A 22,669-nucleotide genomic window follows, 5' to 3' on the forward strand; every position below is an offset into this window, starting at 1 on the left:
TCTGTCTGGTGAGGAACACAGCTGCGGGCCCCATCGTGACCACCAGGGGGCGCACCTGTCCAGGCCTTGGGCAGAGGATCTTTGCTCCTCAGGCCTCCCCACCTGGCCCTACTGCTGCTGCTGCTAAGTCGCTTCAGTCGTGTCCGACTCTGTGCGACCCCATAGACGGCAGCCCAACAGGCTCCCCCGTCCCTGGGATTCTCCAGGCAAGAATAGTGGAATGGGTTGCCATTTCCTTCTCCAATGCATGAAAGTGAAAAGTCAAAGTGAAGTCGCTCAGTTGTGTCCGACTCTTAGCGACCCCATGGTCTGCAGCCTACCAGGCTCCTCCGTCCATGGGATTTTCCCGGCAAGAGTACTGGAGTGGGCTGCCATTGCCTTAGAGGCTCTCAAATGTGAGCAAAGAAGGGCTGGGGCACAAGGGTGTCCGAAAGCTCGCCCTGAGAGCCCAGTTCATGGAGGTCACACCCCTGAACACAGGCAGTGCCATCTTAAGCAGAGCCAGGTCTCCCACTCGAGCTGGTTATTCTGGACACCAGCCCAATATGGCAGAACTCATGACAATAAAATAATAACAGCAGCCAGCATTTATACTGGGTCTTACTCTGGGCACACTGTGCCTTATTTATTACCTCCTAATCCTCCCATCAACTTTATGAGGTGGAGATATTACTGCCCCCATTTTACAGAAATGGAGGCTCAGAGAAGTTCAGCGGCCTGCTGAAGGTCACATGTTGTCCAGGATTTGAACCTGGGTGGTCTGACCTCCAAGTCCTCACTCTTAAGCCCCCTGGAAGGAGCACTGCCTGGAAATAGGGAACCAGAGCTCAGGTCTCCATCACTGTTCCCTTGCCCTGTGGCCACAGACCAGACCCTGCTCCACTGGGACTTCATTTTCCTGTCTGACAGGGGCCTTTCTGATCAAATGATCCCCCAGCTTCTCCCTGGGAGAGGCTCCGCAAGCCACACCACCACCCCTGGGCCTGGCCCCCAGACCCAGGCCCACAGCCCACCTCCACAGATGAGGCAGATGGCGCTGAGCAACCCAGTCTCAGCGTCATCCATCTCCAGGGGCAGCAGCTGGTTGGCGAAGGCGAAGACCAGGTCCGTGAGTGGGCCAAAGCCGGCGTTGTGCATCTGGGTCCGGTTCAGGGTCAGCCCGTCCGAGAAAGTCATTGTGTCCTGCTCGGGCGTGTACCTCGTGCAGATCCTCAGGATCTGGGTGCAGAGGGTTCTCAAGTTCAGGAACTCACATCCACCAGCACTTCCGGCACCAGCATCCCCCCCCAGGACCACCTGGCCGGCAGCCAGACCACTGCTGTTCTACAGAACCTTCTGTGCGACACAGTAGCCACCAGTCACACTGGTGACCGCTGGGCACTTGAAACATGCTGAGTGCAACTGAGAAACTGAATTTAATTTTAATTAATTTCAATTTAAAACAGCCATACATGGCCAGCGGCTACTGTATTAGACAGTGCAGATCTACAGCATCCTGCCTCCACACAGAGAATTAAGAGGGAAACAAAACATTTCCAGGAAGGCCAAAACCAAAGTGGATTTCAGTCTATGGTTCCCAGGACTGGGGACAGAACAAGAGCTCAGTAAATATACCTCATCTTCAGCTCTCTCAAACCCTGACCCTGCCTCTTGCATCTCCCTTCCACCAGGAAGAGCAGCTTGGTCACACCCCAGGTTCCCGACCTTGGAGGTGCCCGAGAAGGAACAGGAGGGCTGAGGAAGACAGGGAGGACAAGCCTCCCTCCAGCCTTGGAGTTGACAATCTCATCTGCCCCCATCCTGCCTCAAGTCCAGCCCACCCTCTGGCCCCACCAAATGCCCTGCAGTCCCCTGAATCCCACTGGTCCCACGCCAGCAGGCCTTTCACAGACCGTTCTACACACCTCTAGAGGACACCTCCTCTGGGGCTCTTCCCTAGGGCCCAGCAGTGTGGCTCTCTGTCCTGCAGGGAGGGGACAGCCCTCCCCCATCTGCAGCCAGCACTTATCACAGTTTTGCAACCTCTGTTTACCTATCTGTTGCCTCCACCAATGGAAGATTCTCGAGAGGGGACAGTGGTGTGTTCACCTCTGTTCTGACACCCAGTTCAAGGCCTGGCCACACAGGGTCCCAGGTGAACCTTTATTAGACTGAATAGATGGGAAGATGGGTGGGTGGACGGAAGCACTGAATCAAAGATGGGCTGAGGGTGGATGAATGAGAGTAGAGGTGAATGGGTGCACACCCGGGTGCTGGGTGGCTAAGCAGACAGGTAGACACTCGGGGGAGAGGAAGGGTGGCTGTTCGGGTGGGTGGGCGGGCATTTGGACAGGTCGACTCCAGAGGGATTTTTAGGAAAGTGGTTATTGAAGCGGCAAGACATCCTCCAAGAACACAAAGGTGCAGACCCTCACCAGGATATCCAGGCAGGCAGCCTTGAGGAGGGTGATCTGGTCCGCAATGGTGAGGGTGGTGAAGCCGGGCAGTTGCTTGGCGAACTCCACAGTCTTAATGATGCATTTGGTGGAGAGTTCACTGAACTTGTCCCAGAGGTCAATGTCCAGAGAGACACGCTGTTCTGAGCTGTTGTTCTGGGAGGATGGGGGAGGGGGGGAGTGGGAGGAGAGTGAGGGCCTTCCCCTGGTGGCACCCTTCTGGGCCTGGCTCTACCTGCCCCCACCCGCAGGCCTGCCCTCTACCGGCCTTCACTTCCTGAGAGGCGGGGAAGGGGTGGAACAGGCAGCCCAAGCAGGGTTGTGGAGGGGCAGGCCTGAAGAAGCAGGGGTGCCCCTGGGGGGCTGTACCGAAGTGTATTTGCCCAGCTGGGGGGAGGGGAGGGGCAGGCCTGACAGCTGAAGGGGTATGAGGTTGCGGGGGAGCGGGCCATACCGTAGTGTATTTGCCCAGTTGGCAGAGAGCAGGGAAGGTCTCCTGATGCGCTTTGCGCACCTTCTCGATGAGCTCCCCCACCTCCGGCGTCAACGTGTAGCTCTCGGAGCACTCGGGCTTGGGCACCTCCTTCTTCTTCTTGTTCCGGTCATTTCTCACGGCTGTGGAGGGCCCAGGCCTCACAGTGAGAGGGCAGGTGGGGTCAGCGGTCCATCCCCCAAGCCGTCCAACCCCAGCCCAAGCTCCTCCCACCAGACTGAGAGCTGCGGAGGCCACCGGGTGTGGTCAGGCACGCACGCAAAAGTGCACACGCACGTGAGTGCACAGACAGGCGGGACATCCACACACAGCCGGTCCCTCGGCCCCCCTCTGCGGTGCCCACCCGGCCCACACGCCGAGGCCTGCCCCAGGGCCTGTGACCACAGCATGCATGCCCCAGACCAGCTCGCTCTCCCGGCGTCTACTCCAGCTCACTCTCCAGGGTGAAAGCCTGTGCGCAGGGTGTCCCAGGTCTGTGTTCTCAGCCTCCCCGCCCCCTGCTACTCCGGCCTGCAGGGAGAACCGACCCAGCCCTCCCGGCAGTGTTTGGGATGGGCTCAGAGCAGCTCCCTGGGCGGGCAGACACGGAGGAGGGCTCCCCAGCCCGAGAGTGGGGGGCCGGGTGGCAGAATCTCTCGGCCCATTAGCCGGGGGAGCTGACAAATCACCGGGGGCGCTGAGCCGCACACACCACTCGGCTTTAAAGAAGCGATGGGGTCGTTACCAGCCGATTATCCCAGACACACAATCATTCACAGGGCCAGTGGTGGCGGCTGCTGACGCTGGAGGAAGAGAGGGTGGGGGGTGGGGGACCCAGGGAGGGGGTAGCAGGGTGGGGGGGGGAGCTGGCATAATTTGGAGATCACTCATGTCGATTCTGCAAATTCAATAAAGTGCAAGGGAGAGAAGGGAGAGGGAGAGGGAGAGAGGGGGGATAATTTGGGAAGAGAAAATTGCAGCTGTGACAAGACGTTTATCATTCGGAAGCTTTAATTCTATTGAAATGGCAGCTGCTCAGCTCCGGGGCACAGAGCAGCCAGAGAGGAGAAGGAGGGAGGGGAAGGGGGAGTTGGCAGTGGGAGGGAGAGGGGGCCCCACCCTGGTCCCCCTGCCATGAAAAGCTCTGGGATCGGAAGGTGGCAGAAGCAGAGGAGGAGGTGTTGGGCCCTGCGGGGAAGGGTCCCAGGCCTGCAGGTCCCAAGTTGTCACCTGCTCTGCAGCGTGGAGCCACCACTTCCTACACTACAGAACAACACAGCCCTTCCTCCTGAGGCAGGAGGTGGCTGGGTACTTCAGGGTTCCTCTACTCCTGTCGCCCCACCATGTCCCCTCCCCACTTCCTTCTTCCACTGCCCTGCCCACAAAGGGCTAGAGGGTCCGGCAGCCCCCTCCCCCACCCCATCCCCCAAGGCTCGGGCTCCATGGCAACGGCCACGCAGACAAGGAGGCGTCTGTCAGCGTCATTTATCTCTGACATCATCAATCACCGGTCACCAAGGCAACACCCATGATTCAACACAAGAGGGTCTCCCTGTCCAGCCCTCCTTCTTTCCCTCCATCGGGCCTCAGCTGAGCCCAAACTGGAAACCCCCATTCCTCTGGGACTGGAGAAGTCCCAATTCGCTCTTCCAACTCCAGGTCCCAGGCTCCACCAGACAAAGGCTCTTAGATCCCGGTGCCTGGAGCAACCCTCAACACATGCACACAAATACCCAGCAGCACCCCTGTCCTCAGATGCATGATCGGGTGGGGGACTCAGGGATGCTTCTGAGCCCCGCCCCAGAGCCAGTCAGAGCCTGGAAGCAAGCTGGCAGGGGCAGACACGTGCATACACGTGAGCAAGCACACACAGCCTGCCTCACACGAACAGGAAGGGCTGTCCGCCCATGGACACACAGATGGTGAGACAGACAGGTCCGTGCAGCTATACGTGAACTGTCCTCAACCATGAACCAGGGCACAGCATCACGGCAAGGTCCATTTGCACCCACACGTTCACCCACATGCCCCTGCTCCTCTGGCTTTAGGGGCCAGGAGCTCACACCCTGCCCGTGCATGGGGCGGCCCCGTCGGTGGCACTCACACTCCTTGGACATGCCCACTTCGAAGCACTTCTGCAGCCGGCAGTACTGGCAACGGTTCCGGGTCACCTTGTTGATGATGCAGTTCTTGTCCCGGTGACACGTGTACACCATGTTCTTCTGGATGCTGCGGCGGAAGAAGCCCTGGGTACAGAGAGCAGGGAGTCAGGTCAGCCACACCCACAGTCGAGCAGTGCTGGCCTGTAGCCGCAGTTCGAGGGCCGAGGGTCAGGCGACTGCTGTCCCCAAGCCTTTAGCCACCCCCTACCCGAGAAGGCCAAAGAAGACGGAGAGAAGGGTACGCCTACAAGTATCCCCCGGAAGAATCTGAGTATCTGCCTCCACACTGGGGTGGAGAAAGGGCTTCCCCCACCCTGCACACATAGACCTGGGTTCCCTGCTCCTGGGGAAGGGGACCGCAGGCTGCAGGTGGGTCAGGAAAAGCAGCAGACGGGGCTAGATGGGAGCGAGACAGAGCTCTAGAACCCACAGCCCCGGACTCAGAGTGCAAGAAAAGGAGACAAGCAGGAGGGGCCAGAGAGATACACACACAGGCTGGCCTGGCCTGACAGGTGGAGACATGAGTGCTCACAGGCAAGGCAGCAAGACACACGTTCACTAACCAGGCAGATGAGCACAGATCACAGGGTGACTAGGTTGGGCAGAGGCTGCCCATGTGGGCTAACAGCGAGACGGACAGACGCCTGACCAGGGCAGACCACAAACAGCTGGTCTGGACAGGACAGGCAAGACACAGAGAGTCCAAGGCCTTGTAATTTTTGCCCTTGACCTCTGCCCCACACCTGATGGCCACTCCACACTGAGGGGGAGCGTAGGGCCCCAAGCCCCGAAGCTGTGCAGCTTCTGATCCCCAATCCCTGGAGAAAAAACAGGTACAGACAGACTCAAGCCCTGGGGAGAGGAAGCGGGAAGGCCATGCCCACAGCTTCCGGAAAGGTGGCAGTCCCTCCTGCACCCTGGAGCCTAACGTGGGCATGTGGAAATCCAGCCAGAAGCTGGGGAGCCCCAGCCCAGGCACCTGAAGGAGAGGCCAAGGCAAGGCGCCTGCTCCTGACGGCCTCCTGCCAGGCTGCCATGGCGAGGTGCGGGCAGGCCACCAGGGGCAGGCCTCCTGGGTCCCCAGCCAAGAGCCAGTCGGTAGCCAGTTCACCATGGCAACACGGGCAGCGGGAGCAGAGCGGGTGTGAGCCCTGCCAGCTGGAGGATGGAGATGCTGGGGGAAAGAGTCAGGGCTGGAGGAAGACCTCCGGTTTGGGGGACCCCTGCTCATCTATGGTAAGGAGGTTCTGCTGAAGGCTTCCTCTCCTCCAAGGCTACTGCCACCTTCCACACAGAAGTTAGAGCAGCAGCTTTAGGGACACCCCCACTGCCGGTACAGTCCCCAGACCCGGCGGTGGGAACATCCCACTTTAGCTAATCAGGACTGTCCTTCCCCACGACCCCCTGGACTCACCTTGCAGCCTTCACAGGCGCTGACCCCATAGTGGTAGCCGGAGGATTTGTCTTGACAGACAAAGCAAGGCTTGTAGATGCGGGGGAGGGGAGGTGGTGAGGGGGGGCTGGGCACGATCTCTTCAGAACTGCTGCTCTGGGTCTCAATGGCTAGAGAAAGGAGAAGGACCATTAGAGACCCAGGCCACCACCCTCAGCACAGTGCCCACCTGGCCTCCAGGTCTCGCCCAGGAACCTCTCCCAGCTGCCCCAGGGCTGCCAGATGTCAAACTCTGGGGCAGGGGCAGTCTTGGGAAAGCTGGCACTTCCCACAGCCAGACTGCCAATGATGCCTCCAGCACCCCATCAGTCCTGCCTACTTCCCCAGGACCCCACCTTCAAAACCAGAAACATCACATAATAAACCATCTGATGTGGCTATACTGGGCGGGTGCCAGGTGTAGGTATCAGCACGGGTCCACAGCCCTGGACCCTGGGCGCCGGGTCCCACCTCCCCCAAGTGAGGAAGGGGTTAAGGCCTGAAGGAGGGAGGGGCCAGGACACAAGCTGGGGGCAGAGGAAACTGGGGTCAACAGGATATTCAAAGTTGGCCACTCCCCCACCCCTTCTGCTTCCGCTCCCCTCTCCACCCCCACTACCAGCAGCGACAGCCCCTCCTCCGCCCAAGCAATCCCCAGGCCAGGGATCCAAGGCTGGGTGCAGTCACAAATGCTGGGGTACAACAGGCAGGGACTCCCTCAGAGAAGCAGGGGGACCCTGTAGAGACAGAGGGAAGAGTCCCTGTGGGCCCCGGAAGCCCATGGCTCTGAGTGCACCCTGGCTGGGGGGAAAAGCATGACAAAGGGGGTCTGTTCCCATCAATGCTCTGTCTGTCTGGCCATAGAGTCCATAGTATGTCCGGGTTACTGTCCCCCTCCCCTCCTGTTATTCAGCTCCAAGAGGGCAGCCAGGAGGGTGACCCCGCCAGCAGGGGCAGCCCCCGCTAGTGGAATCCTCCCCAGTGCCTGGCCCCATGCCCATCACCCAGGCAGAACAGGGCAGGGCTAGGTGGGGGCTGTCTGTGCCCCAAGCAAGGGCAGCTGTGGGTGCACTGTACTAGATGGGAACTGTGACCCGGTCACCCCCAGATTCCCAAGGGGCCAGTGGCAGCCTCCTGAGGCCTTCGCCAAGTCCACTGGTCCAAGGCCAAGGATGCCTCCCTGAGCAGATAGATCCCTGCCTCCTCCCACACCCCAGACTCCTACCTAGCCTCACCCCAAACCCCAGCACACAAGGTTCTGGAATTCAGCGGGGCCCAGAGTTCCTGTCCAAGCACCTCATAGCGGCTCATGTGGCCCCAAAATCCAAGCACAGAGAAAAGAAGCACTCAGATGGGGGGCTGGCAAGCTGCAGGCTACCACCCTCCCCCCTTACCTGCAGACACAACCAGAGACTGCCAGGCGGCGGATGACAGGGAACCAGGCCAACAACCTTGGCAAGGCTTTCCTGGCTCTTAGTTGGGCCCGGGCATCACTTTCCTGGTCAGCCAGCTGACCAGCACTGCTATGGCCCCACATCCCTGTCCCTGCCCAGAGAGCAGCCTGCAGCAAAGGATCAGTGGATGCTCACACCACACCCCCAGAGATCCAGACTCTGCTGACCCTCCCCCACTACTCTGCTCCTCACCCCAAATCGAACTGTCCTGGCCTGGTTTTCCCCCACCTCACTCTCCCGGAGGCCAGACAAGCAAATCAGACAGGCGAGAGGCCTGAGAACAGCTGCTGGGGGGGGGAGCAGGGTTGGGGGGCCTGGGTGAGGCCAGGAGGCAGAGGGGTAAGTGACAAAGGAGCCCTTTGTTGTGCTAACTTTTTCCAAGACGTAAAAGGAGTAACAATAGACAATCCAGACTAGTGGGGGGGGGTGTTGTCAAGGACAAGGGGATGTGGGGGGGACCGTGGCCTAGAATCCCAGTCAGCGTTCCAACAAACAGGGAACCCAATAAGCAGGGACTGGAGGCACTGACCTACCCCCCTCCCATCCGCTCCTATCCAGTCTTTGCCCTGGGCCCACCCTCCCCCAAGTCTCAAAGCTCTCCAATGGACCAGAAGGCAGGGGGAGAAAGGACAGAGGGAGCTCTGGGTTCAGAGTGGGCTGGAGAAAGGGGAGGTGCACGGACGCACAGGGGGTGCCCGGGTGAAGGACAGACAGCTCCGAGGCCAGGGACTGCCTGGAGGGCCAAAGGCTTGTAGAAATTTGGAGCTAAGGCAAAGTCCAGAGGCTGTTTATGAAACTGGAAGAATGTGCTTTTTTAAACTGTGCTTTTTGGCAGGATGGGGGGTGGGGGCAAGATGACCCAAGGTGGGGGTACAGTTTGGTTTCAGTGAGGCCTCCTTTCGGCCCACCCCATAGCAGCGGGCTGCCTCTGGGGCCGAACTCTGCTCTGCACCCTCTACCCCCAGCACACCCCCACCTGTCACCCAGGTAACAGCTTGGAGGTTTCCCACTGTGCCCTTTGAACCCAGAGCCCCAGCCCAGTCCCCACCTCCCAGGAGTGCAGCCAGCAGCCTCAGAGGAACAGGGGACACTCTGGGACCCTCCCACCCTCTGCAAGAGTTAGCTTGAACTCTGCACACCTGGGGGAGTAAGGACTGCCACGACCTGGCCCCTCCCCAGAGGCCCCAGCACAAAATCTCTCCTCTTCCTACAGAAAGACGGCACGGGAGAAGCACCACACCTTCTCGGGCTCAAAGTTCCAGCGCGTGGTGGAGGGCTGGCACCGGCCCAGGAAGCCAGGCGTCCCCTCCCTCCCGCGCTGCCCCGCCCCCGGCGGGCAGGAGGCGCAGAGCGCTCCGGAGTCCCCAGCGCCCCAGAGCCGCTCGCAGGCGCACAAGGGGCCGGTTTCCTGGAGGAGATCAGCAGGAAATCAGCCGGGCCCCCGGCCAGCGGCTCCCCTCCCAATCCAGCTGGCGCCCGGTCCTCTGCAGCTCCCCTCGCAGCCCCCGGGGAGGGCAGAGGAGGGGGCGCCGGGTCCCGCCCTGCCTCCACCCCGGAGAAGGGTGGGGGTGGCTCTGGGTGCAGTGCCGGGGCCGGGGCGGAAGAAGGCCCCTACCCAGCGGCCGCCGATAACCATCTCTCCCCCTCCCCCCACTAAGGGCATCCACGTGCTTCACATTCTTGGACGTCTGGGAGCGGGCGGAGGCAAGAGCCGCGAGATTGGTGGGGGACAGATGGAGAGCCACTTCCTCTGTACCCCTTATCCTCTGGCGCCCCAAATCGGGGGCTGTGGCGAGGAAGGCAAGGTCCCCAGGGTCCTGCAGGATCGGAAGGTCTCTTCCCACAGCCCACCTGCTGTCTCTTCCCACCGCTGGTGGAGGTGGCAGGAGGGAATGGAGAATTTGGTGGAGAGGGCCCCGAAGGCTCCTGTCATCAAAGGCCACACTGGTGGGTTGGGTAATGACCCCATGTGCTCTAGACTCGCTCAGGTCACCACCCCCAGCCTCCAGGTCCTTCCTGTGCCCCACAACCACCCCCAAAGCCCCCCTCCCAGCCTACACAGCCTTGGGGGCTGAGCCCACTGCCACACACCCACACTCCGACCACTGGGACAGGGCAGCTCAGGCCTCTGGCTCCACACCGCCCCATGTCCTCCACCTCCCTGTTGCCTGCTGGACTCCAGGCTCCCTGGGACCTTGTCTGGCCAGTTTGGGGTCAGGAAGAGCTGAGCTGCCCCCAAGGGCTGGAGCCCAAGGTCTCAGATCCTCGCTCCTCCCCAGACCTCTGGCAAAGGCGGCCGAGACTGTGGAGGGAGGGACCAGGGCAGCCATACCCCTAGTGACCCCACTCTGGAGGGGGGACACCGTCCTCCGGTTCTGCGAGGTCAGGAAGAAGGGTCCTGGTATATGTCACACTTCTTGCATGTCCCCTTCTCCCTAAAGTCCACCCATGAACACCCCTCCCTCCCTCCCACCATCTGCAGCCTACCAGGCAATCTGCCCCAGAGGCAAAGGTCAGGGGGCAGGACGATAGAAGCTGGGGGTGAGGTGGTTCTAAGAGGGGCAGAGATGGGCGTCGCCCCACCTCAGGTCACTCTTCCTACGGCAAAGGTGTTGGGGGCTGCCCTTCAACCTCCTGCAGCCCGCCAGGCCCCCAGAGACCCACTCCACCCCTCCTCCCTGGCAGGCTGGAGGGAGGCAGCCAGTCCTGGAGTGGGGGGAGAAGCCCCAGGGAAGAGCTGAGCCCAGAGAGGACAAAACCAGAGCCAAGTAACAATAACCCCCTGAGCGCCATTCTCGCCCTCAGGTACACTACCTCACTGCTGGGTATAAACACGTCCAGGTGTGCACCCCTGGCACTCATGGCTCCCGCCAAAGCACAGAGCCCCTCCCTTCCAGAGAAGCCTGAACCCAGACAGGGGACAGCCAGCAGAGGAGGTGCCAGGACTCCAGGATTCTCGTGGGCGGCCCTAGTAGGGACAGCCCAGAGCCTGCCCCCATCCCCAGGTGAAAACAGGGAAACAAAAGGACACGCTGGGTTGGGAGGGGACACATTCCTCACTTCCAGAGCAGCTCCAGACCCACAAAAAATCAAGCTCAGCCTCCAGAGGACAAACCGTGTTAGGATTACGGGGAGAGGGAACCCTTCCCACCAGATTAACTTCCCCTCTCCACTCCTGGTACAGCCAAGTATCCAGGACCAAGGCTACCCTCAGATGGACAGGTGGCCTGCCCCAAGGTCTAAGGGTCGGGTAGGGTGGCCGACGGGTATCTGATGGAGTTGCCCCTTCTTTCAGCATCCCACTGCCAACACCAAAGACACAGAGCGCTCCCCTGACACCCACCCAGACGGCACAAGGGCAAGAGCTGGGGTCATCAGCTGCTGCCCAGGAGGGACTGTCCCCCAGGCTTTGGCAGGGGTGGGATCAGAGGAGGCGGCCCCTCCTCCGAGAAGCAGACAAGCCCACTTTACGACCTTCACCCCACCCTCCTGGATGGCAGAAAGAACCACTCAGCTGTGAAGCTACTGGATTCCAAGCAAGGCGATATAAACTGGGGACAAGGGACTTCACTTCCCCTGCAAGAAGTGGAAGGAGAGATGAACAAACGTTTCCTGAAAAGAGGAGCCCCCAAAGTTCCTCTGTCGGAACACAACAGAAATAAGCGCCCAGGATTACTTGGGGGGAGTCCAATTGTCCAACAAGGGCACCCGACTTTCAGCAAGAGAGTCAAGGGAAAGTTAAGGGTCAGAGACAAGATCACCTCACCACGTCCCCAGTCCGCACCCCCTACTAGCAGCGGAAGCCCCACAGTCCGCCCCCACCCCCAGCTCCCACAATAGGAGGGGAAGGCCGATACCTACAGTGGTTTGAGCCATTCCAAAGCGGAGTCCGGAGCGGAGTGGAGTAGGGGCCGGGAGCAGGGAGCCCCTTCTCCGGAAGCAAACAGGCCCGGTTCTGGTTATAAAAATCCACCACCAGGAAGGGATTGGGGGTGGGGGTGAGCCCCCCCACGTCCACACTCTCGTACATCTTCCCCGCGAATACAAGAGGTCCGGGCGGGGAAGTCCTGCGCGCCGCCTCCCTCACTCAGTCGGCGGCGCCATCCAAGAGCTGCTGGGGGCGAGGGGCACGTCCCCCTCGCCCCGACTGGTGACCCGGGCCGGGGGCCACCTTCTGCCCGAAGTCCCGCGTCCAAATCAGCCGGCCGCCCTGCGAGTCCCAGGTGAAAGCAGGCAAGTTGTGTGTACTGGGGGAGGAGGGGAGTCCGCCGACTGCCCTCGGGAACGCCCGGCCGAGGCCCGGGAACTCCGCAGCTTCACCTCGAGGGGGCTCCCGTCGCGAGTCTCATGGTGTCCGAGGCAGCGTCCCGCGGCTCCCCAAGCGCGCCGGCCGGGGGCGGGATCGGCGCGGGGCGGGGGGTGACCGAGCACTTCCTCCTCCCCACCCCGGGGCTCCCGGGCTTCTCCCGGGCGAGGATTCGGGTGAGGTGGGGACCGCGCGGCTCCGCCTCCACCAGGCCCGGGGCGGGCGCCCGGCACTCGGTCTCCCGCAGTGCGCGCCGAGGTCCCCCCACCCCGGCCTGCGCGCCCCGTCCCCTGCGGTCCCACCCCCTTTCCTCCGCCCCGTCCCGTCCAGGCGCCGCCCCTGCCTTAACCCTTTCCCAGCGGGTCCGGTTGCAGCAGACGCCAAGCCGGGAACTGAGAGGGAGAGGCGGGGTGTGGAAGGATATTGCGGGGAGCCCGGGCAGGGGGAGGAGAGAAGAGCAGACGGAAGGGGGAAAAGGCTCAAGAGCAGGAGTGCGCGGAGTACGGACAGAGACTGTGTACCGGGAGAGGAGGGGGCTCCACCAGGACGGAAGAGGGACGGGCGTCTCCCCCATCCCAGTTCCGGCTCCCAGCCTCCCCCGTGGTTGGGTCAGTCCCCGGCCCGGTGAAGCTACGGCGAGGGAGGTGGTAGGCAGGAGGAGGGGGGTGGTCCCGGTGTCCTCCCCCAACACACCCCCCCACCCAGCCCGGGCCTCATTTGCCTAATGCAATGCGGCTGAACTCTCTCTGAACTCGCCTGGCGGCGCCTCACCTCCGGGTGACCCACCCACCGCTGCCCGTGACATCACCCGCTCGCCAGCCTGCCCGCGGGGCTCGCCCACCAGCCCCCTGCCCTGTTGGGCCGCTCCCCGGGAGACGCCGGGAGTGGCGGCCGGAGACGAAGGGCCAGGGTGCTTGTGGCCAAGTGTGAGCGCCTTGCAGGGTGTCCCGGGTGTGACATTGTGCGGCACCGTGTGAGAATGAGACACCCGGCTTGTGTCATTGTCTGTGACATCATGTGTGACTCCGGCCACCCGCCCGACGGAACCCGAGGCTGCAGCTCCGGCGCTTTGGCAGAAATGCTTGTGCTGAGGGGGGCTCTCCCTCCACGCTCTGCGTGCTTAGGTCGAGCAAAGCCCCGCCCAGGGTGTCTCCCAGAGGCGGAACCACCCTGGGCCCCCCACCGCACCGCCCAGCCCTGGAGTGAGAAAAGGAGGGGCTGATGCCTTCCAGCTGACCACTTCCTCCCGGAAGCCCTCGGGAGGCCTGTTTCACTGGAAGAAAGGCCTAGGTTGGGTAGGTCCAGGGAAGTGGGGGGATGCCCTGGGAGAGGAGGACATCTTATTGCCCCCTCTGGCCCTGCAGCCGAGTTCCTCATTTTAAAAAGGGATAGAATTTACGTGCTTCCCAAGGATATTGTTCCAAAAGCCAGGTTTCTAAATTATGTGGTCAGGTAATCCTCACAGCCACTCCAAGAGATAAACACTATTATTCCTGTTATACAAATAAAGAAACTAAGCTCTCAGCAAGCTTAGATGGGTTGTCCAAGATCACACTGCTAATATAGAGTATTTGAACTTTCTGCCATCAAAGCCCATATTCCCACCATGCCAAGCCAATGCAAGGAAAACTATTTTCTGATCACCTCCTAGGTGGATACCATGGGGAGCCTGCCTTTTTAGACCTTAAGGTGAAACAGCCATTTAGCAAATAATCACACATATATGTTTGTTATTGCATATATATATATAATTGCAAGCTAACTGGTATTATGACACAAGTAAGCACATAAAAAACAAATAAGCTTGAGGGAGAATTAATGTAGGCACCTAATTTAGGTTGGAGGGTCAAAGCAGAGACCTAAAGAAAAAGTAGAAGTTTAAAAATTAGTTAGGCAAAGAGCAGGAAGGAGTGGAGTTCCAGTAAGAGCCTATGCAAGGCTCCTGGGGTTATAAAAGTCAGAGAGTTTACTCAAGGAACTATCAGAGGACTAAAGTAGGTGGCATATACAACTCAAGAGGAAAAGGAGCACAAGACCAGGCTGTAGAGGTGGGCTGAGACCAGACCAGGTGGGCTTGATGAATTTTATCTCAAATGCAGGGAGAGACCACTGAAAGGTTCCAAGCAGAGGAGAGGCAAGATCTGATTTAGTGTTACAAATCAGCTTTAACCTTGTGAAGCTGTGTGGAGAATGGATGGTAGGAGGGCAAGAGAGACCAGTTAGAACAGTCCAGGAAGCACACAGTGGTTAGCACAGCCCAGGAAACTCCCTGGTGGCTCAGAGGTTAAAGCGTCTGCCTCCAATGTGGGAGACCAAGTTTCGATCCCTGGGTCGGGAAGATCCCCTGGAGAAGGAAATGGTACAGTATTCTTGCCTGGAGAATCCCATGGACGGAGAAGCCTGGTAGGCTACAGTCCACGGGGTCGCAAAGAGTTGGACACGACTGAACGACTTCACCTTCATCTTCAGGAAACTGCCAGTGGTGATAAGTGAGTGAAAGTTGCCCAGTCGTGTCTGACTCTGTGCGACCCCATGGACTATACAGTTCGGCCCAGAATACTGGAGCGGGTCGCCTTTCCCTTCTCCAGGGTATCTTCCCAACCCAGGGATCAAACCCAGGTCGCCCGCCAGTGGTAATAAAGGAAACTAATCAGTGTGTGGCTTGTGCTACAGCAAAGTTCCAGGACTGCAAAGTAGCAAAGTCTACTGGGCTAGGGGACAGGTGGGTATGGGGCTCCAAAGTGAGGTCTCACCTAAGTGAGGTGTCTGGGCTGCAGAAGGAATGCTGGGACCTAGAGCACAGATGCAAGCCTTGGCTGGGGATGAGACTGCTGGGGAAGAGGGCAGATTGCTTCCAAGGCCCTTGGTATCTTTCCTCCCAGTGACAGATCCATGGCACCAGTTATGTGCCAGGCCTTGCGTTCTCAGCTTTGAGGTGCTCAAGGATCAGGGACTGTCCCTGCCACCAAAGACCTGGTGATCGGGAAGAGATCTCCCAGATGATTACAGCTCATGGTGGGTATCAGGTGGAGAGGAGTCCCTTTGTGGAAGAGAGATGAGTTTTACAGAAGAAAAAATAAGGACCTGCGGGCATTCAAAGGAGGTGGGGGGGTTGGGTGGAGAGTCGGCGAGGAAGAGGGAACATCTGTGAAGGTTTCTGGGAAGAGGAGGTATTCAAGATGTTCCTTGAAGGATGGATAGGATTTCTGGAGCTGGAGAAAGGGAGAAGTCGGGGTGAGATGCCTGTTCTGGGCAACAGCAAGGTCATGGGGCAGGTCAGAGTAGAACACAGTGTCCTGGGGCAATGGGAGAAGAGGGAAAAAGGAAAGTTCCGGCAGGTTCTGGCTGGCCGCTGGGGGTAGTAGGGAAGGTAGGAGGGCCTAGTGGCAGGTCTGGGGCCTCTGTCCTCTGCCACATCCCCCATAACTCCTCCAGCACTGTGCTTAGCAGGCCCTCATCAGGTGTGGGCTGAAATGAACTGGCCCCCAATTACCCCCCAGGCACGGCTCCCTCTGGTCCCCAACCCCATCTAGAGGGGATAACAAACAGGAAATAATGAGGCCCAGGGGCCGGACAGACATCAGGTCCCAGTACAGGGTGCCATCCCCCAAGACAATACCAGCTCTACCCCCTGACCCTGTCATCACTCATCTTACAGGGTACTTGAAGCTCGCCCAGGCCCTCACCAGCAAGCAGGTCACCATGGCCTCCTAGCAGCCTGCCCAGCAAGGAACGGATTAGGAGTCTTGATTTAAAGAGGAAACAGACTCAAGAGAGGTTGAGTGACCTGCCCCCGGCCGCACAGGAAGAGCTGTCCTTTAAGACTTCTGCCAAAGGGGCCTTGGTCCATGGGCTGAGGTTCTCTGCAACTCAGAAGTAAGAATGGGGAGGAGAGGACCTCTATTTCTGATCTAGCCAGGGCTGAGGGCCTCTGGTCTACCCTGGGAGGTCCGGCTCCATGGGCTATGCCCCACCTTTGAAAAGGGAGAGGAGGAAGAAGGCGTTGTGGGCACCACCCCAAAGTGATTTGGAGAAGGGAAACATTTCCTCTTTCCACAGACACTACCCCTCAAAGGGTGGTCAGGCCTGCACTGGCACATCCCCATGGGCACAGGGCCCTTGGCATGGGCACACACTATGTCTCAGGTCTGGGCCAGCCTAGAGGTCAGGCTTCCTTCCTGGAGTCCCCTCCCCCAGCCCATGCTGGGATCCGGCCCTGAGGGGGTCTGTGCACTGAGGTGAGGGGGGCCCCATTTTAATTCAAAACCCCATCCAACAGTCTTTCAGCTGATTCTGCATTTTGGACCCCAGGAAGGGCACTGCTAGCAGTTCCCCCGCCCCCTGGGCTGTCTCTCCTATTGTCCAGGGAAAGAGTGGGCAGAAGAGGGAGTGGCAGAGGAGAGGAAGTCTCCCCAGGCTCCCCCAGACCCTAGAGCCACTCCCCCGTTTCTAGGCATACATAGCAAATGTGTGGATGGAAACGAAAAGTCTGGACCCGGTCTTTCGGGGCTCCCATCCCCAGCTCCCCTCCCGGTGGCTTCCAACTTCCCTGCCCCCACTCCACAAATGGAAACAAAATAAGAATAAGAATGTGGCTTTTACACTGTGTTCCTCCAGAGTCTGTCTGGAGGTGGGGGGAGGGTGCCCGCTGAGCTCTGCAAACTCCCGGGGCTGCAGTGGGCTGATTGGGGGCGGGGATGGGTGTGAACAGATTGTATCCGCAGCTTCCAGGACAGGATGGAGGTCTGGCCCGGGCCTCTTATCGCTCTTTCCCTCCAGCCTTCAGGATCAAAAAACAGAAGAGGGGGCGTGGCTAGGGGGAGGCCTTCCCTACGCCCCCTGCTGGGTAAAGGCAGGAGGACTAGAAGCAGAAGCGGGGCTTCTTCCTACCTTCAGCCAGGGAAAAGGGGGTTTCACCATGGCCCTGATCCGCCGCCTAGACTCCTCATACCCAGGGCGCCCCACCATACCCTCCCGGGGCTGCCTATCTGGATGGCAGACAACAGCCCAGCTGTAGGGTCACTCAGCTCAGCCACATAACCACCAGCGCTGTTTCCACATGTGTAAATGGAGATAATATCCTCTCCCGGATTGTCGGGATTAAGATTTGTAAAACAGAGATAAGGTCCCAGGCACACAGTAGGTGCTCCACAGATGTTAGCATTCCATTCTCTCCAGCTCCCACCCAGAAAAGGGTCACGATCCCTTTCCCCTGTCATAACACCCAGGTACCACGGCCACGAGACAGCGATGAGCGCATGCAAGGCGAGGAGCAGAGTGCATTACCTCGGCGATCTTGCCTAACCTCAGCCGTCTGAGGGAGGTTCTGCTTAGATCCCTGTTTTACAGACGAGGAAACACGCTCGGAGAGGTTGTCACACTTAGTAAATGGCAAAGCCAGAACTCAAGCTACACAGCCTACTCCACAGCAACCCCTCCCACCCCATGGAATTCCCAGGGCAAGCAATAAAAAAAGGCAGGTGCGTTTCCTCTCCAGCCTAGACTAGCGATAAGAAATAGAGACGCTTCCCCCTCCAAACACACAACACAATCACAGACCCCTCCCCCTTACCCATTCGGTGCCCTAAGTCACCTCCCCCTCCAGCACACAAACACATTGACACCCCTCCCGGGTCTGGATCTGATTTTCCTCAAACACACTCTGACCCTCTCACCCAGTACTTTTAAGCCATTGACCCCCTCCCCAGCAAACCCAACCTTGACCTCCCCACCCCTAAAACACACCCAACCCTCACCTCCCTCCCCAAGCACACACAACCCCGACCCTCCCCACAAGGCACACAGAATCCCAAGCCTCCACAGTAAATACCAGTCCTCAAGAGACCAAGCCCCCAGGGCTGGTTTGGAGGAGGAGATCTTATACCATCCCTGGAACTTCCCACTCTGGCTTCCCGGGAGAGGGAGAGGACAGCAGGACAAATACTCACCCCTAGCCACTGACCTAGAGAACAGTTCTGTCCTTCCACAGGCCACTGAGTCTCTGAAGCACACCCAGGGTCCAGCCTCCCCCCGCCCTAACTTGGTGAGAGGGATGGAAGGGTGGAGGGGGCATTATCCAAACACCTTTGTTGGTGGCAAATGGGAGAAGGGGGCCTCCTGTGCCAGGCTGCCTGCAGAAAGGGTGGCAGGGGACCACAGCATATAATCACTCCTGGTGGGGATGGGGGCCACAGCTGTCCACCCTCCTGGGAAATGCCTGGCCCCCAGCACCAGCTCTCAGGTGCAGGGAGCGAGGCTGCCTCCAGGTCTGAACTTTGATCTGTCATGCTGCACTACCCAGAGCTGAAAGCCAGGGTTACCAGGTCCCGCAGCCTTCCACGAGAAAGAGGGAGATGCCTGGCTCCCTCGGGGTGGATGGAGAGGTTTCTGACCTAAGGGGAAGGAAGGTCAGGGAGAAGCTCAGAAGCTGGGGGTCTGGGTAAGCAGAGGTGTTGTTGTTTACTAGGAAGAGGCAGGGAAACCCACTGGCTCACAGAGGGAGGGGGGCAGGAAGGGGCATTGCTTAACTAGAAATGTGGGCACCCCACCCTGGGGGAAGAAGGTTACCAGGGTGGGAGGTGGGGTACCCGGAAACCCTCCCCACCCACCTCGAAGAAAGAGGAAGAAGCTTGCAACATTCAAAAAGGAGAGCAAAACACTTGCTTGTCCGGCACAAGATAGGGGTCAGGCCAGCCCACCGTGAGCCAGGCCCCAGGGGGACAGTGTCCAGGGCCCTGTTCCCAATCACCTGGGGAAGAGCAAGTGGTCCACCAGCACCAGGCTGAGCGCCCTCAGTTTCTCCCTCCCTAAAACCCCACCCTGGCGGGAAGCAAACACTCCAGTTCCTGGAACTGGGATGTGAACTCCAGTTCCCACACAGATCCCAGGTACCACAGACCCACCCGCCCCTTCTCCAGCATCCCCTAACTCAGAGACTGGCCCAGCATCTCCAAACTCAGAGACTGGCCTCTCCCATCACCAAACACAGACTAAAGACCAGGCCAGAATCGTTCTGACTCCCAGGTCACAATGCTGCACGCTGTGCCCCCTCCATGGGAGGAAACAGAAGGTGGAGGTTTGAGGAGGCAGCATCCGCCTGCCCCCTGCCCCGGGGCCCAGAGAGTAGGGACCTAAAGGAGCACAGACTTACAGCCCCTGCTCTCAGCGGCTGGTGGGGCTGGAGAGGGAGGGGGCCACCGTGCAAGCCAGAGGAGGCGAGCCAGGAAGCAGTGGTGGCGGTGGGCAGCCGGCCAGTGCGGGCAGCGAGGCGCCCAGCCAGGGCCTGCCCCAGGGACGAAGAGACTCCCTGGCTCTGGGGAGAGTGTGCTGCCCCCACGCTGGGAAGGGGGCACTGACCCAGCCCAGCCAGGCGCACAGGGCAGCGGTGCCAGGCAGCTTGCCAGTGGCGTGGGAGAGGCGGTGGGTGCCCGGGGCAGGGTGTTCAGTCCCTGCCCGCCAGGAGAGGTGGGACACGTTTCCCAGGTCAACAGCTGACCGGCCAGGCCAGCCTGCCGTCCATGGCCCCCTTCTACGGCTTCCACCCCCTCCCGCCCCAGGCCAGGCCCCGGCTCCCTCCTCCCCCAAACCCTGGCCTGGCGCCCAGCTGGGCCCTGGGGGCCAGAGTTACTGTAAGCGGCCTGGCAGGACCGAGGCCTGGACTCTGCCAGCTGGCCTCAGTGCCGCCACCTCCCACTACCTGGCTCGGCCAGCCAGGGAAGGGTACCGAGACCCCCACCCAGCCAACAGGCGACCCCCCGTGGCAGACGGCGGAGGCGGAGAGAAAACACAGGCCCTGCCAAGAGCAGGCCTGTGCCCAGAGCCAGAGTCCAGGCCTGTGTCCCCTCCCCGGACTCTCCCCCCATCACCAGGCTGCCTGTGGGGCCCTCCCCTGCCCCGGCCCCTCCCCACAAAGGGAAGGACCATGCAGCCTGGCCAGCGGTGAGGGGAGGGGGTGCTCCTCCCAGTCCCTTCTCTCAGAGGCACTGGATGGGGTGGGCTGGAGGTGGGGTGCTGTTCTCAGTAGACCAGCCATCCCCACCAAATGTCGAGAGGTTTGTTTACCCGCCTCCAGCCTCCTTGTCCAGTGCTTGGAGCTATTTATAAGGCCCTCAAAGGCAGAGCACAGGAGGGGGCGTGAGGGGCCAGAGGACAGCACTGTCTCAGCTCTCCACACTCCAGGCCACCCCCCAACAACCAAACACAACCACGGTGACTAGCCTACTGGCCTTTCATCCTCAAGCCCCCTTATCCAGCAGGTCCCCCTTGTCTGGAGGAGACCTGGCTGCTGAGGAAGAGATGTGCCCAGAGGCCCAGCCTCGGGCCTGCCACCCTCCACGGCCCCCTCCCACAGTGCTCCCTGACCCCACTTACTGGCTGGGGATGGCGTGCTATAGCCGCTCACTGGAAGCTGGTGCTGGAGAGTGGTCAGAGCGCCTGGCGGGGAGAGTCCACCCAGCATGGGGGGGAAGAAGAAGGCGTAGGGGGGCACCGGGTACCCATTGAGGTGCCCTCCCCCAGGTGTTGGGCAGGAGCTGCTGTTGCTGGCCATGCCAGGCGGCCACAGTCAGAAGCGCAGGCAGACAGTCTGGCGGGCTTCAGGCCGCCTCTCCTCGGGGCATGGGGCCTGGGCCCAGAGGGGGCTCGGGCGGTCAGCCCACCCCCCCTTCCGTCCCGGAGCTGCAGTCCAAGGCCAGCAGGCTAATCTCAGGCTCCTGGCACCCCCACTCTAGGGGGGGCCGGTGGGCTGGGGGACGTCCTAAGAGCCAGTCCTTTGGTCAAGCGGTTCTGCGAGCTGGCACTTTCCCGGGAAGGTCCAGAGCGGGCCTTCAGGATGCCGAAAAGGAAGCCTCTCCTGGGTGGGCCCCGGCTAGGCGGCTGTGGGGGCCATGTCCCGTGATGCTGCAGAGAGAGAAAAGACAGGTGAGTGGGCACCAAGGAGCGGGCTCACGGGCATTCCCCGTGGAGCTCCCCAACCTGGGCGGCCGGAGATTTTCCCGTGGCACCCGGCTGAGCAGACAGCTGGCACCATGCCTGGCTGGCAGAGACAGCCTGGGAGTAGGGCCCAGACACTGCTGGGGGTGGCAGGACAGCACAGCCAGGCTGGGGAGATGGGGACAGAGCCCAGAGCGAGGAGGGCCTCTCACCCACAGTCCTGAGAGCAAAGCGTCCACGCTGCCATGCCACCCCGGAGGATTCCTGCAGCAGAGAAAGGCAGCTGGCCCTCCTTCCCCCAAAGCAGGTTACCTGAGGTCAAGACACAGAGAACGTGTGCTTGAGAGGAGGAGGGAGGGGGAGGAAAAGCCGCTTCCCTAAAGCATTGGCACTTCTCAGAAAAATGACTCCTAAGCCAGGGGGCCTTGCTTACACCACTTCCCCCCCAAATCCAAGCCCAAGCACCCCAGATGGGTTTGTCCCACAGACCCAGGGAGGAGGCCCGTTTACATACCTACAAATAGGGAAATGGGAGCTGAGACTCCTGAGTGTCACCTCCATTGCCTAACAGCATGATGGGCTGGGGGTGAAGAGTGTGCCAGGGGACTGCCTAGCATGGAAGCCCCCAACTCCCCTCGCCCACCATGAAGGAGCAAGGGAAACTGAGCTCAGACTTCACCCACATGCTCTGCCTGCGGAAGCAAGCTCCCTGGAGGGAGTGGGAGGTGAGCAGAAGATGAGAGCCCAGATGCCCCCACCACCATCAGTGTATACACAGATCCACACCCTGTTTGAACAGCTGGGGCCTGAGGATACACAAAGATAACACCACAGGTAGCAAGAGACAGAGGTGAACCCAGAAATTCCACAACACAGTGAGACAGACAGGCAGCAACAAGAGCAAAGAAAGAGACAGAGAGGAAGGGAAGCATCCACGAGAGGGCTAGGAGGATATGTATAAACAGTATCAATAACCATGCATGTATTTATATATGAGTGTGTGTGTGTGTGTGTGTGTACACACACATACACATACCTGTGACACATATGAAAAAGAAAAGAGAAACATGGCTAATCAAAGCCACAATGAGATACCATTTTGCATCCACCAAGATGGCTATAATCAAAAAGACTGATATTAACAAGCAGGTGAGGATGTGGAGAAATTGAACCTTCATACATAGTTGGCAGGAATGTAAAATGGTACAGCTGCTTTGGAAAACAGGCTGGCAGTTCTTTAGGAGGTTAAACAGAGTAATATGACCCAGCAATTCCACTTCTAGGTATCTACCCAAGAGAAGGTAAAACATTAAGTCCACACAAAAACCTGTACATGGATACGAACCTTCATACCAACACTCCTCTTAGCCAAAAGAGTAGAACCCACCCAAACGTCCATCAACAGATGAACAGATAAATAAAATGCTGTACATCCATACAATGGAATAGTATTCTGCCATAAAAGGAACAAGACACT

The 22,669-nt window shown here is 59.6% G+C and overlaps 1 protein-coding gene across 5 annotated transcripts in view; it reads right to left on the reverse strand.

Annotated features, from left to right (window-relative positions):
• Nucleotides 1-22,669, reverse strand: part of RARA (retinoic acid receptor alpha) — a 44,130-nt gene that overhangs the window by 2,321 nt on the left and 19,140 nt on the right. For 2 of the 5 annotated variants that reach the window (XM_006068616.4, XM_006068615.4), the window contains exons 2-7: nucleotides 20,632-21,159; nucleotides 6,484-6,632; nucleotides 5,012-5,153; nucleotides 2,890-3,050; nucleotides 2,415-2,591; nucleotides 1,014-1,218 (exon numbers count right to left, since the gene is read on the reverse strand). In XM_006068616.4, coding sequence (XP_006068678.1) covers nucleotides 1,014-1,218; nucleotides 2,415-2,591; nucleotides 2,890-3,050; nucleotides 5,012-5,153; nucleotides 6,484-6,632; nucleotides 20,632-20,809 — 1,012 coding nt within the window. In that variant the 5' untranslated portion in view covers nucleotides 20,810-21,159. Of the gene's footprint in view, nucleotides 1-1,013; nucleotides 1,219-2,414; nucleotides 2,592-2,889; nucleotides 3,051-5,011; nucleotides 5,154-6,483; nucleotides 6,633-11,812; nucleotides 12,438-20,631; nucleotides 21,160-21,404; nucleotides 21,505-22,669 lie in introns of those variants that run through there. The other 3 variants (XM_006068614.4, XM_006068619.4, XM_006068620.4) reach the window with 3 other exon arrangements.

Source organism: Bubalus bubalis, chromosome 3 (genome assembly GCF_019923935.1).
Source record: "Bubalus bubalis isolate 160015118507 breed Murrah chromosome 3, NDDB_SH_1, whole genome shotgun sequence".
NCBI lineage: Eukaryota > Metazoa > Chordata > Mammalia > Artiodactyla > Bovidae > Bubalus > Bubalus bubalis.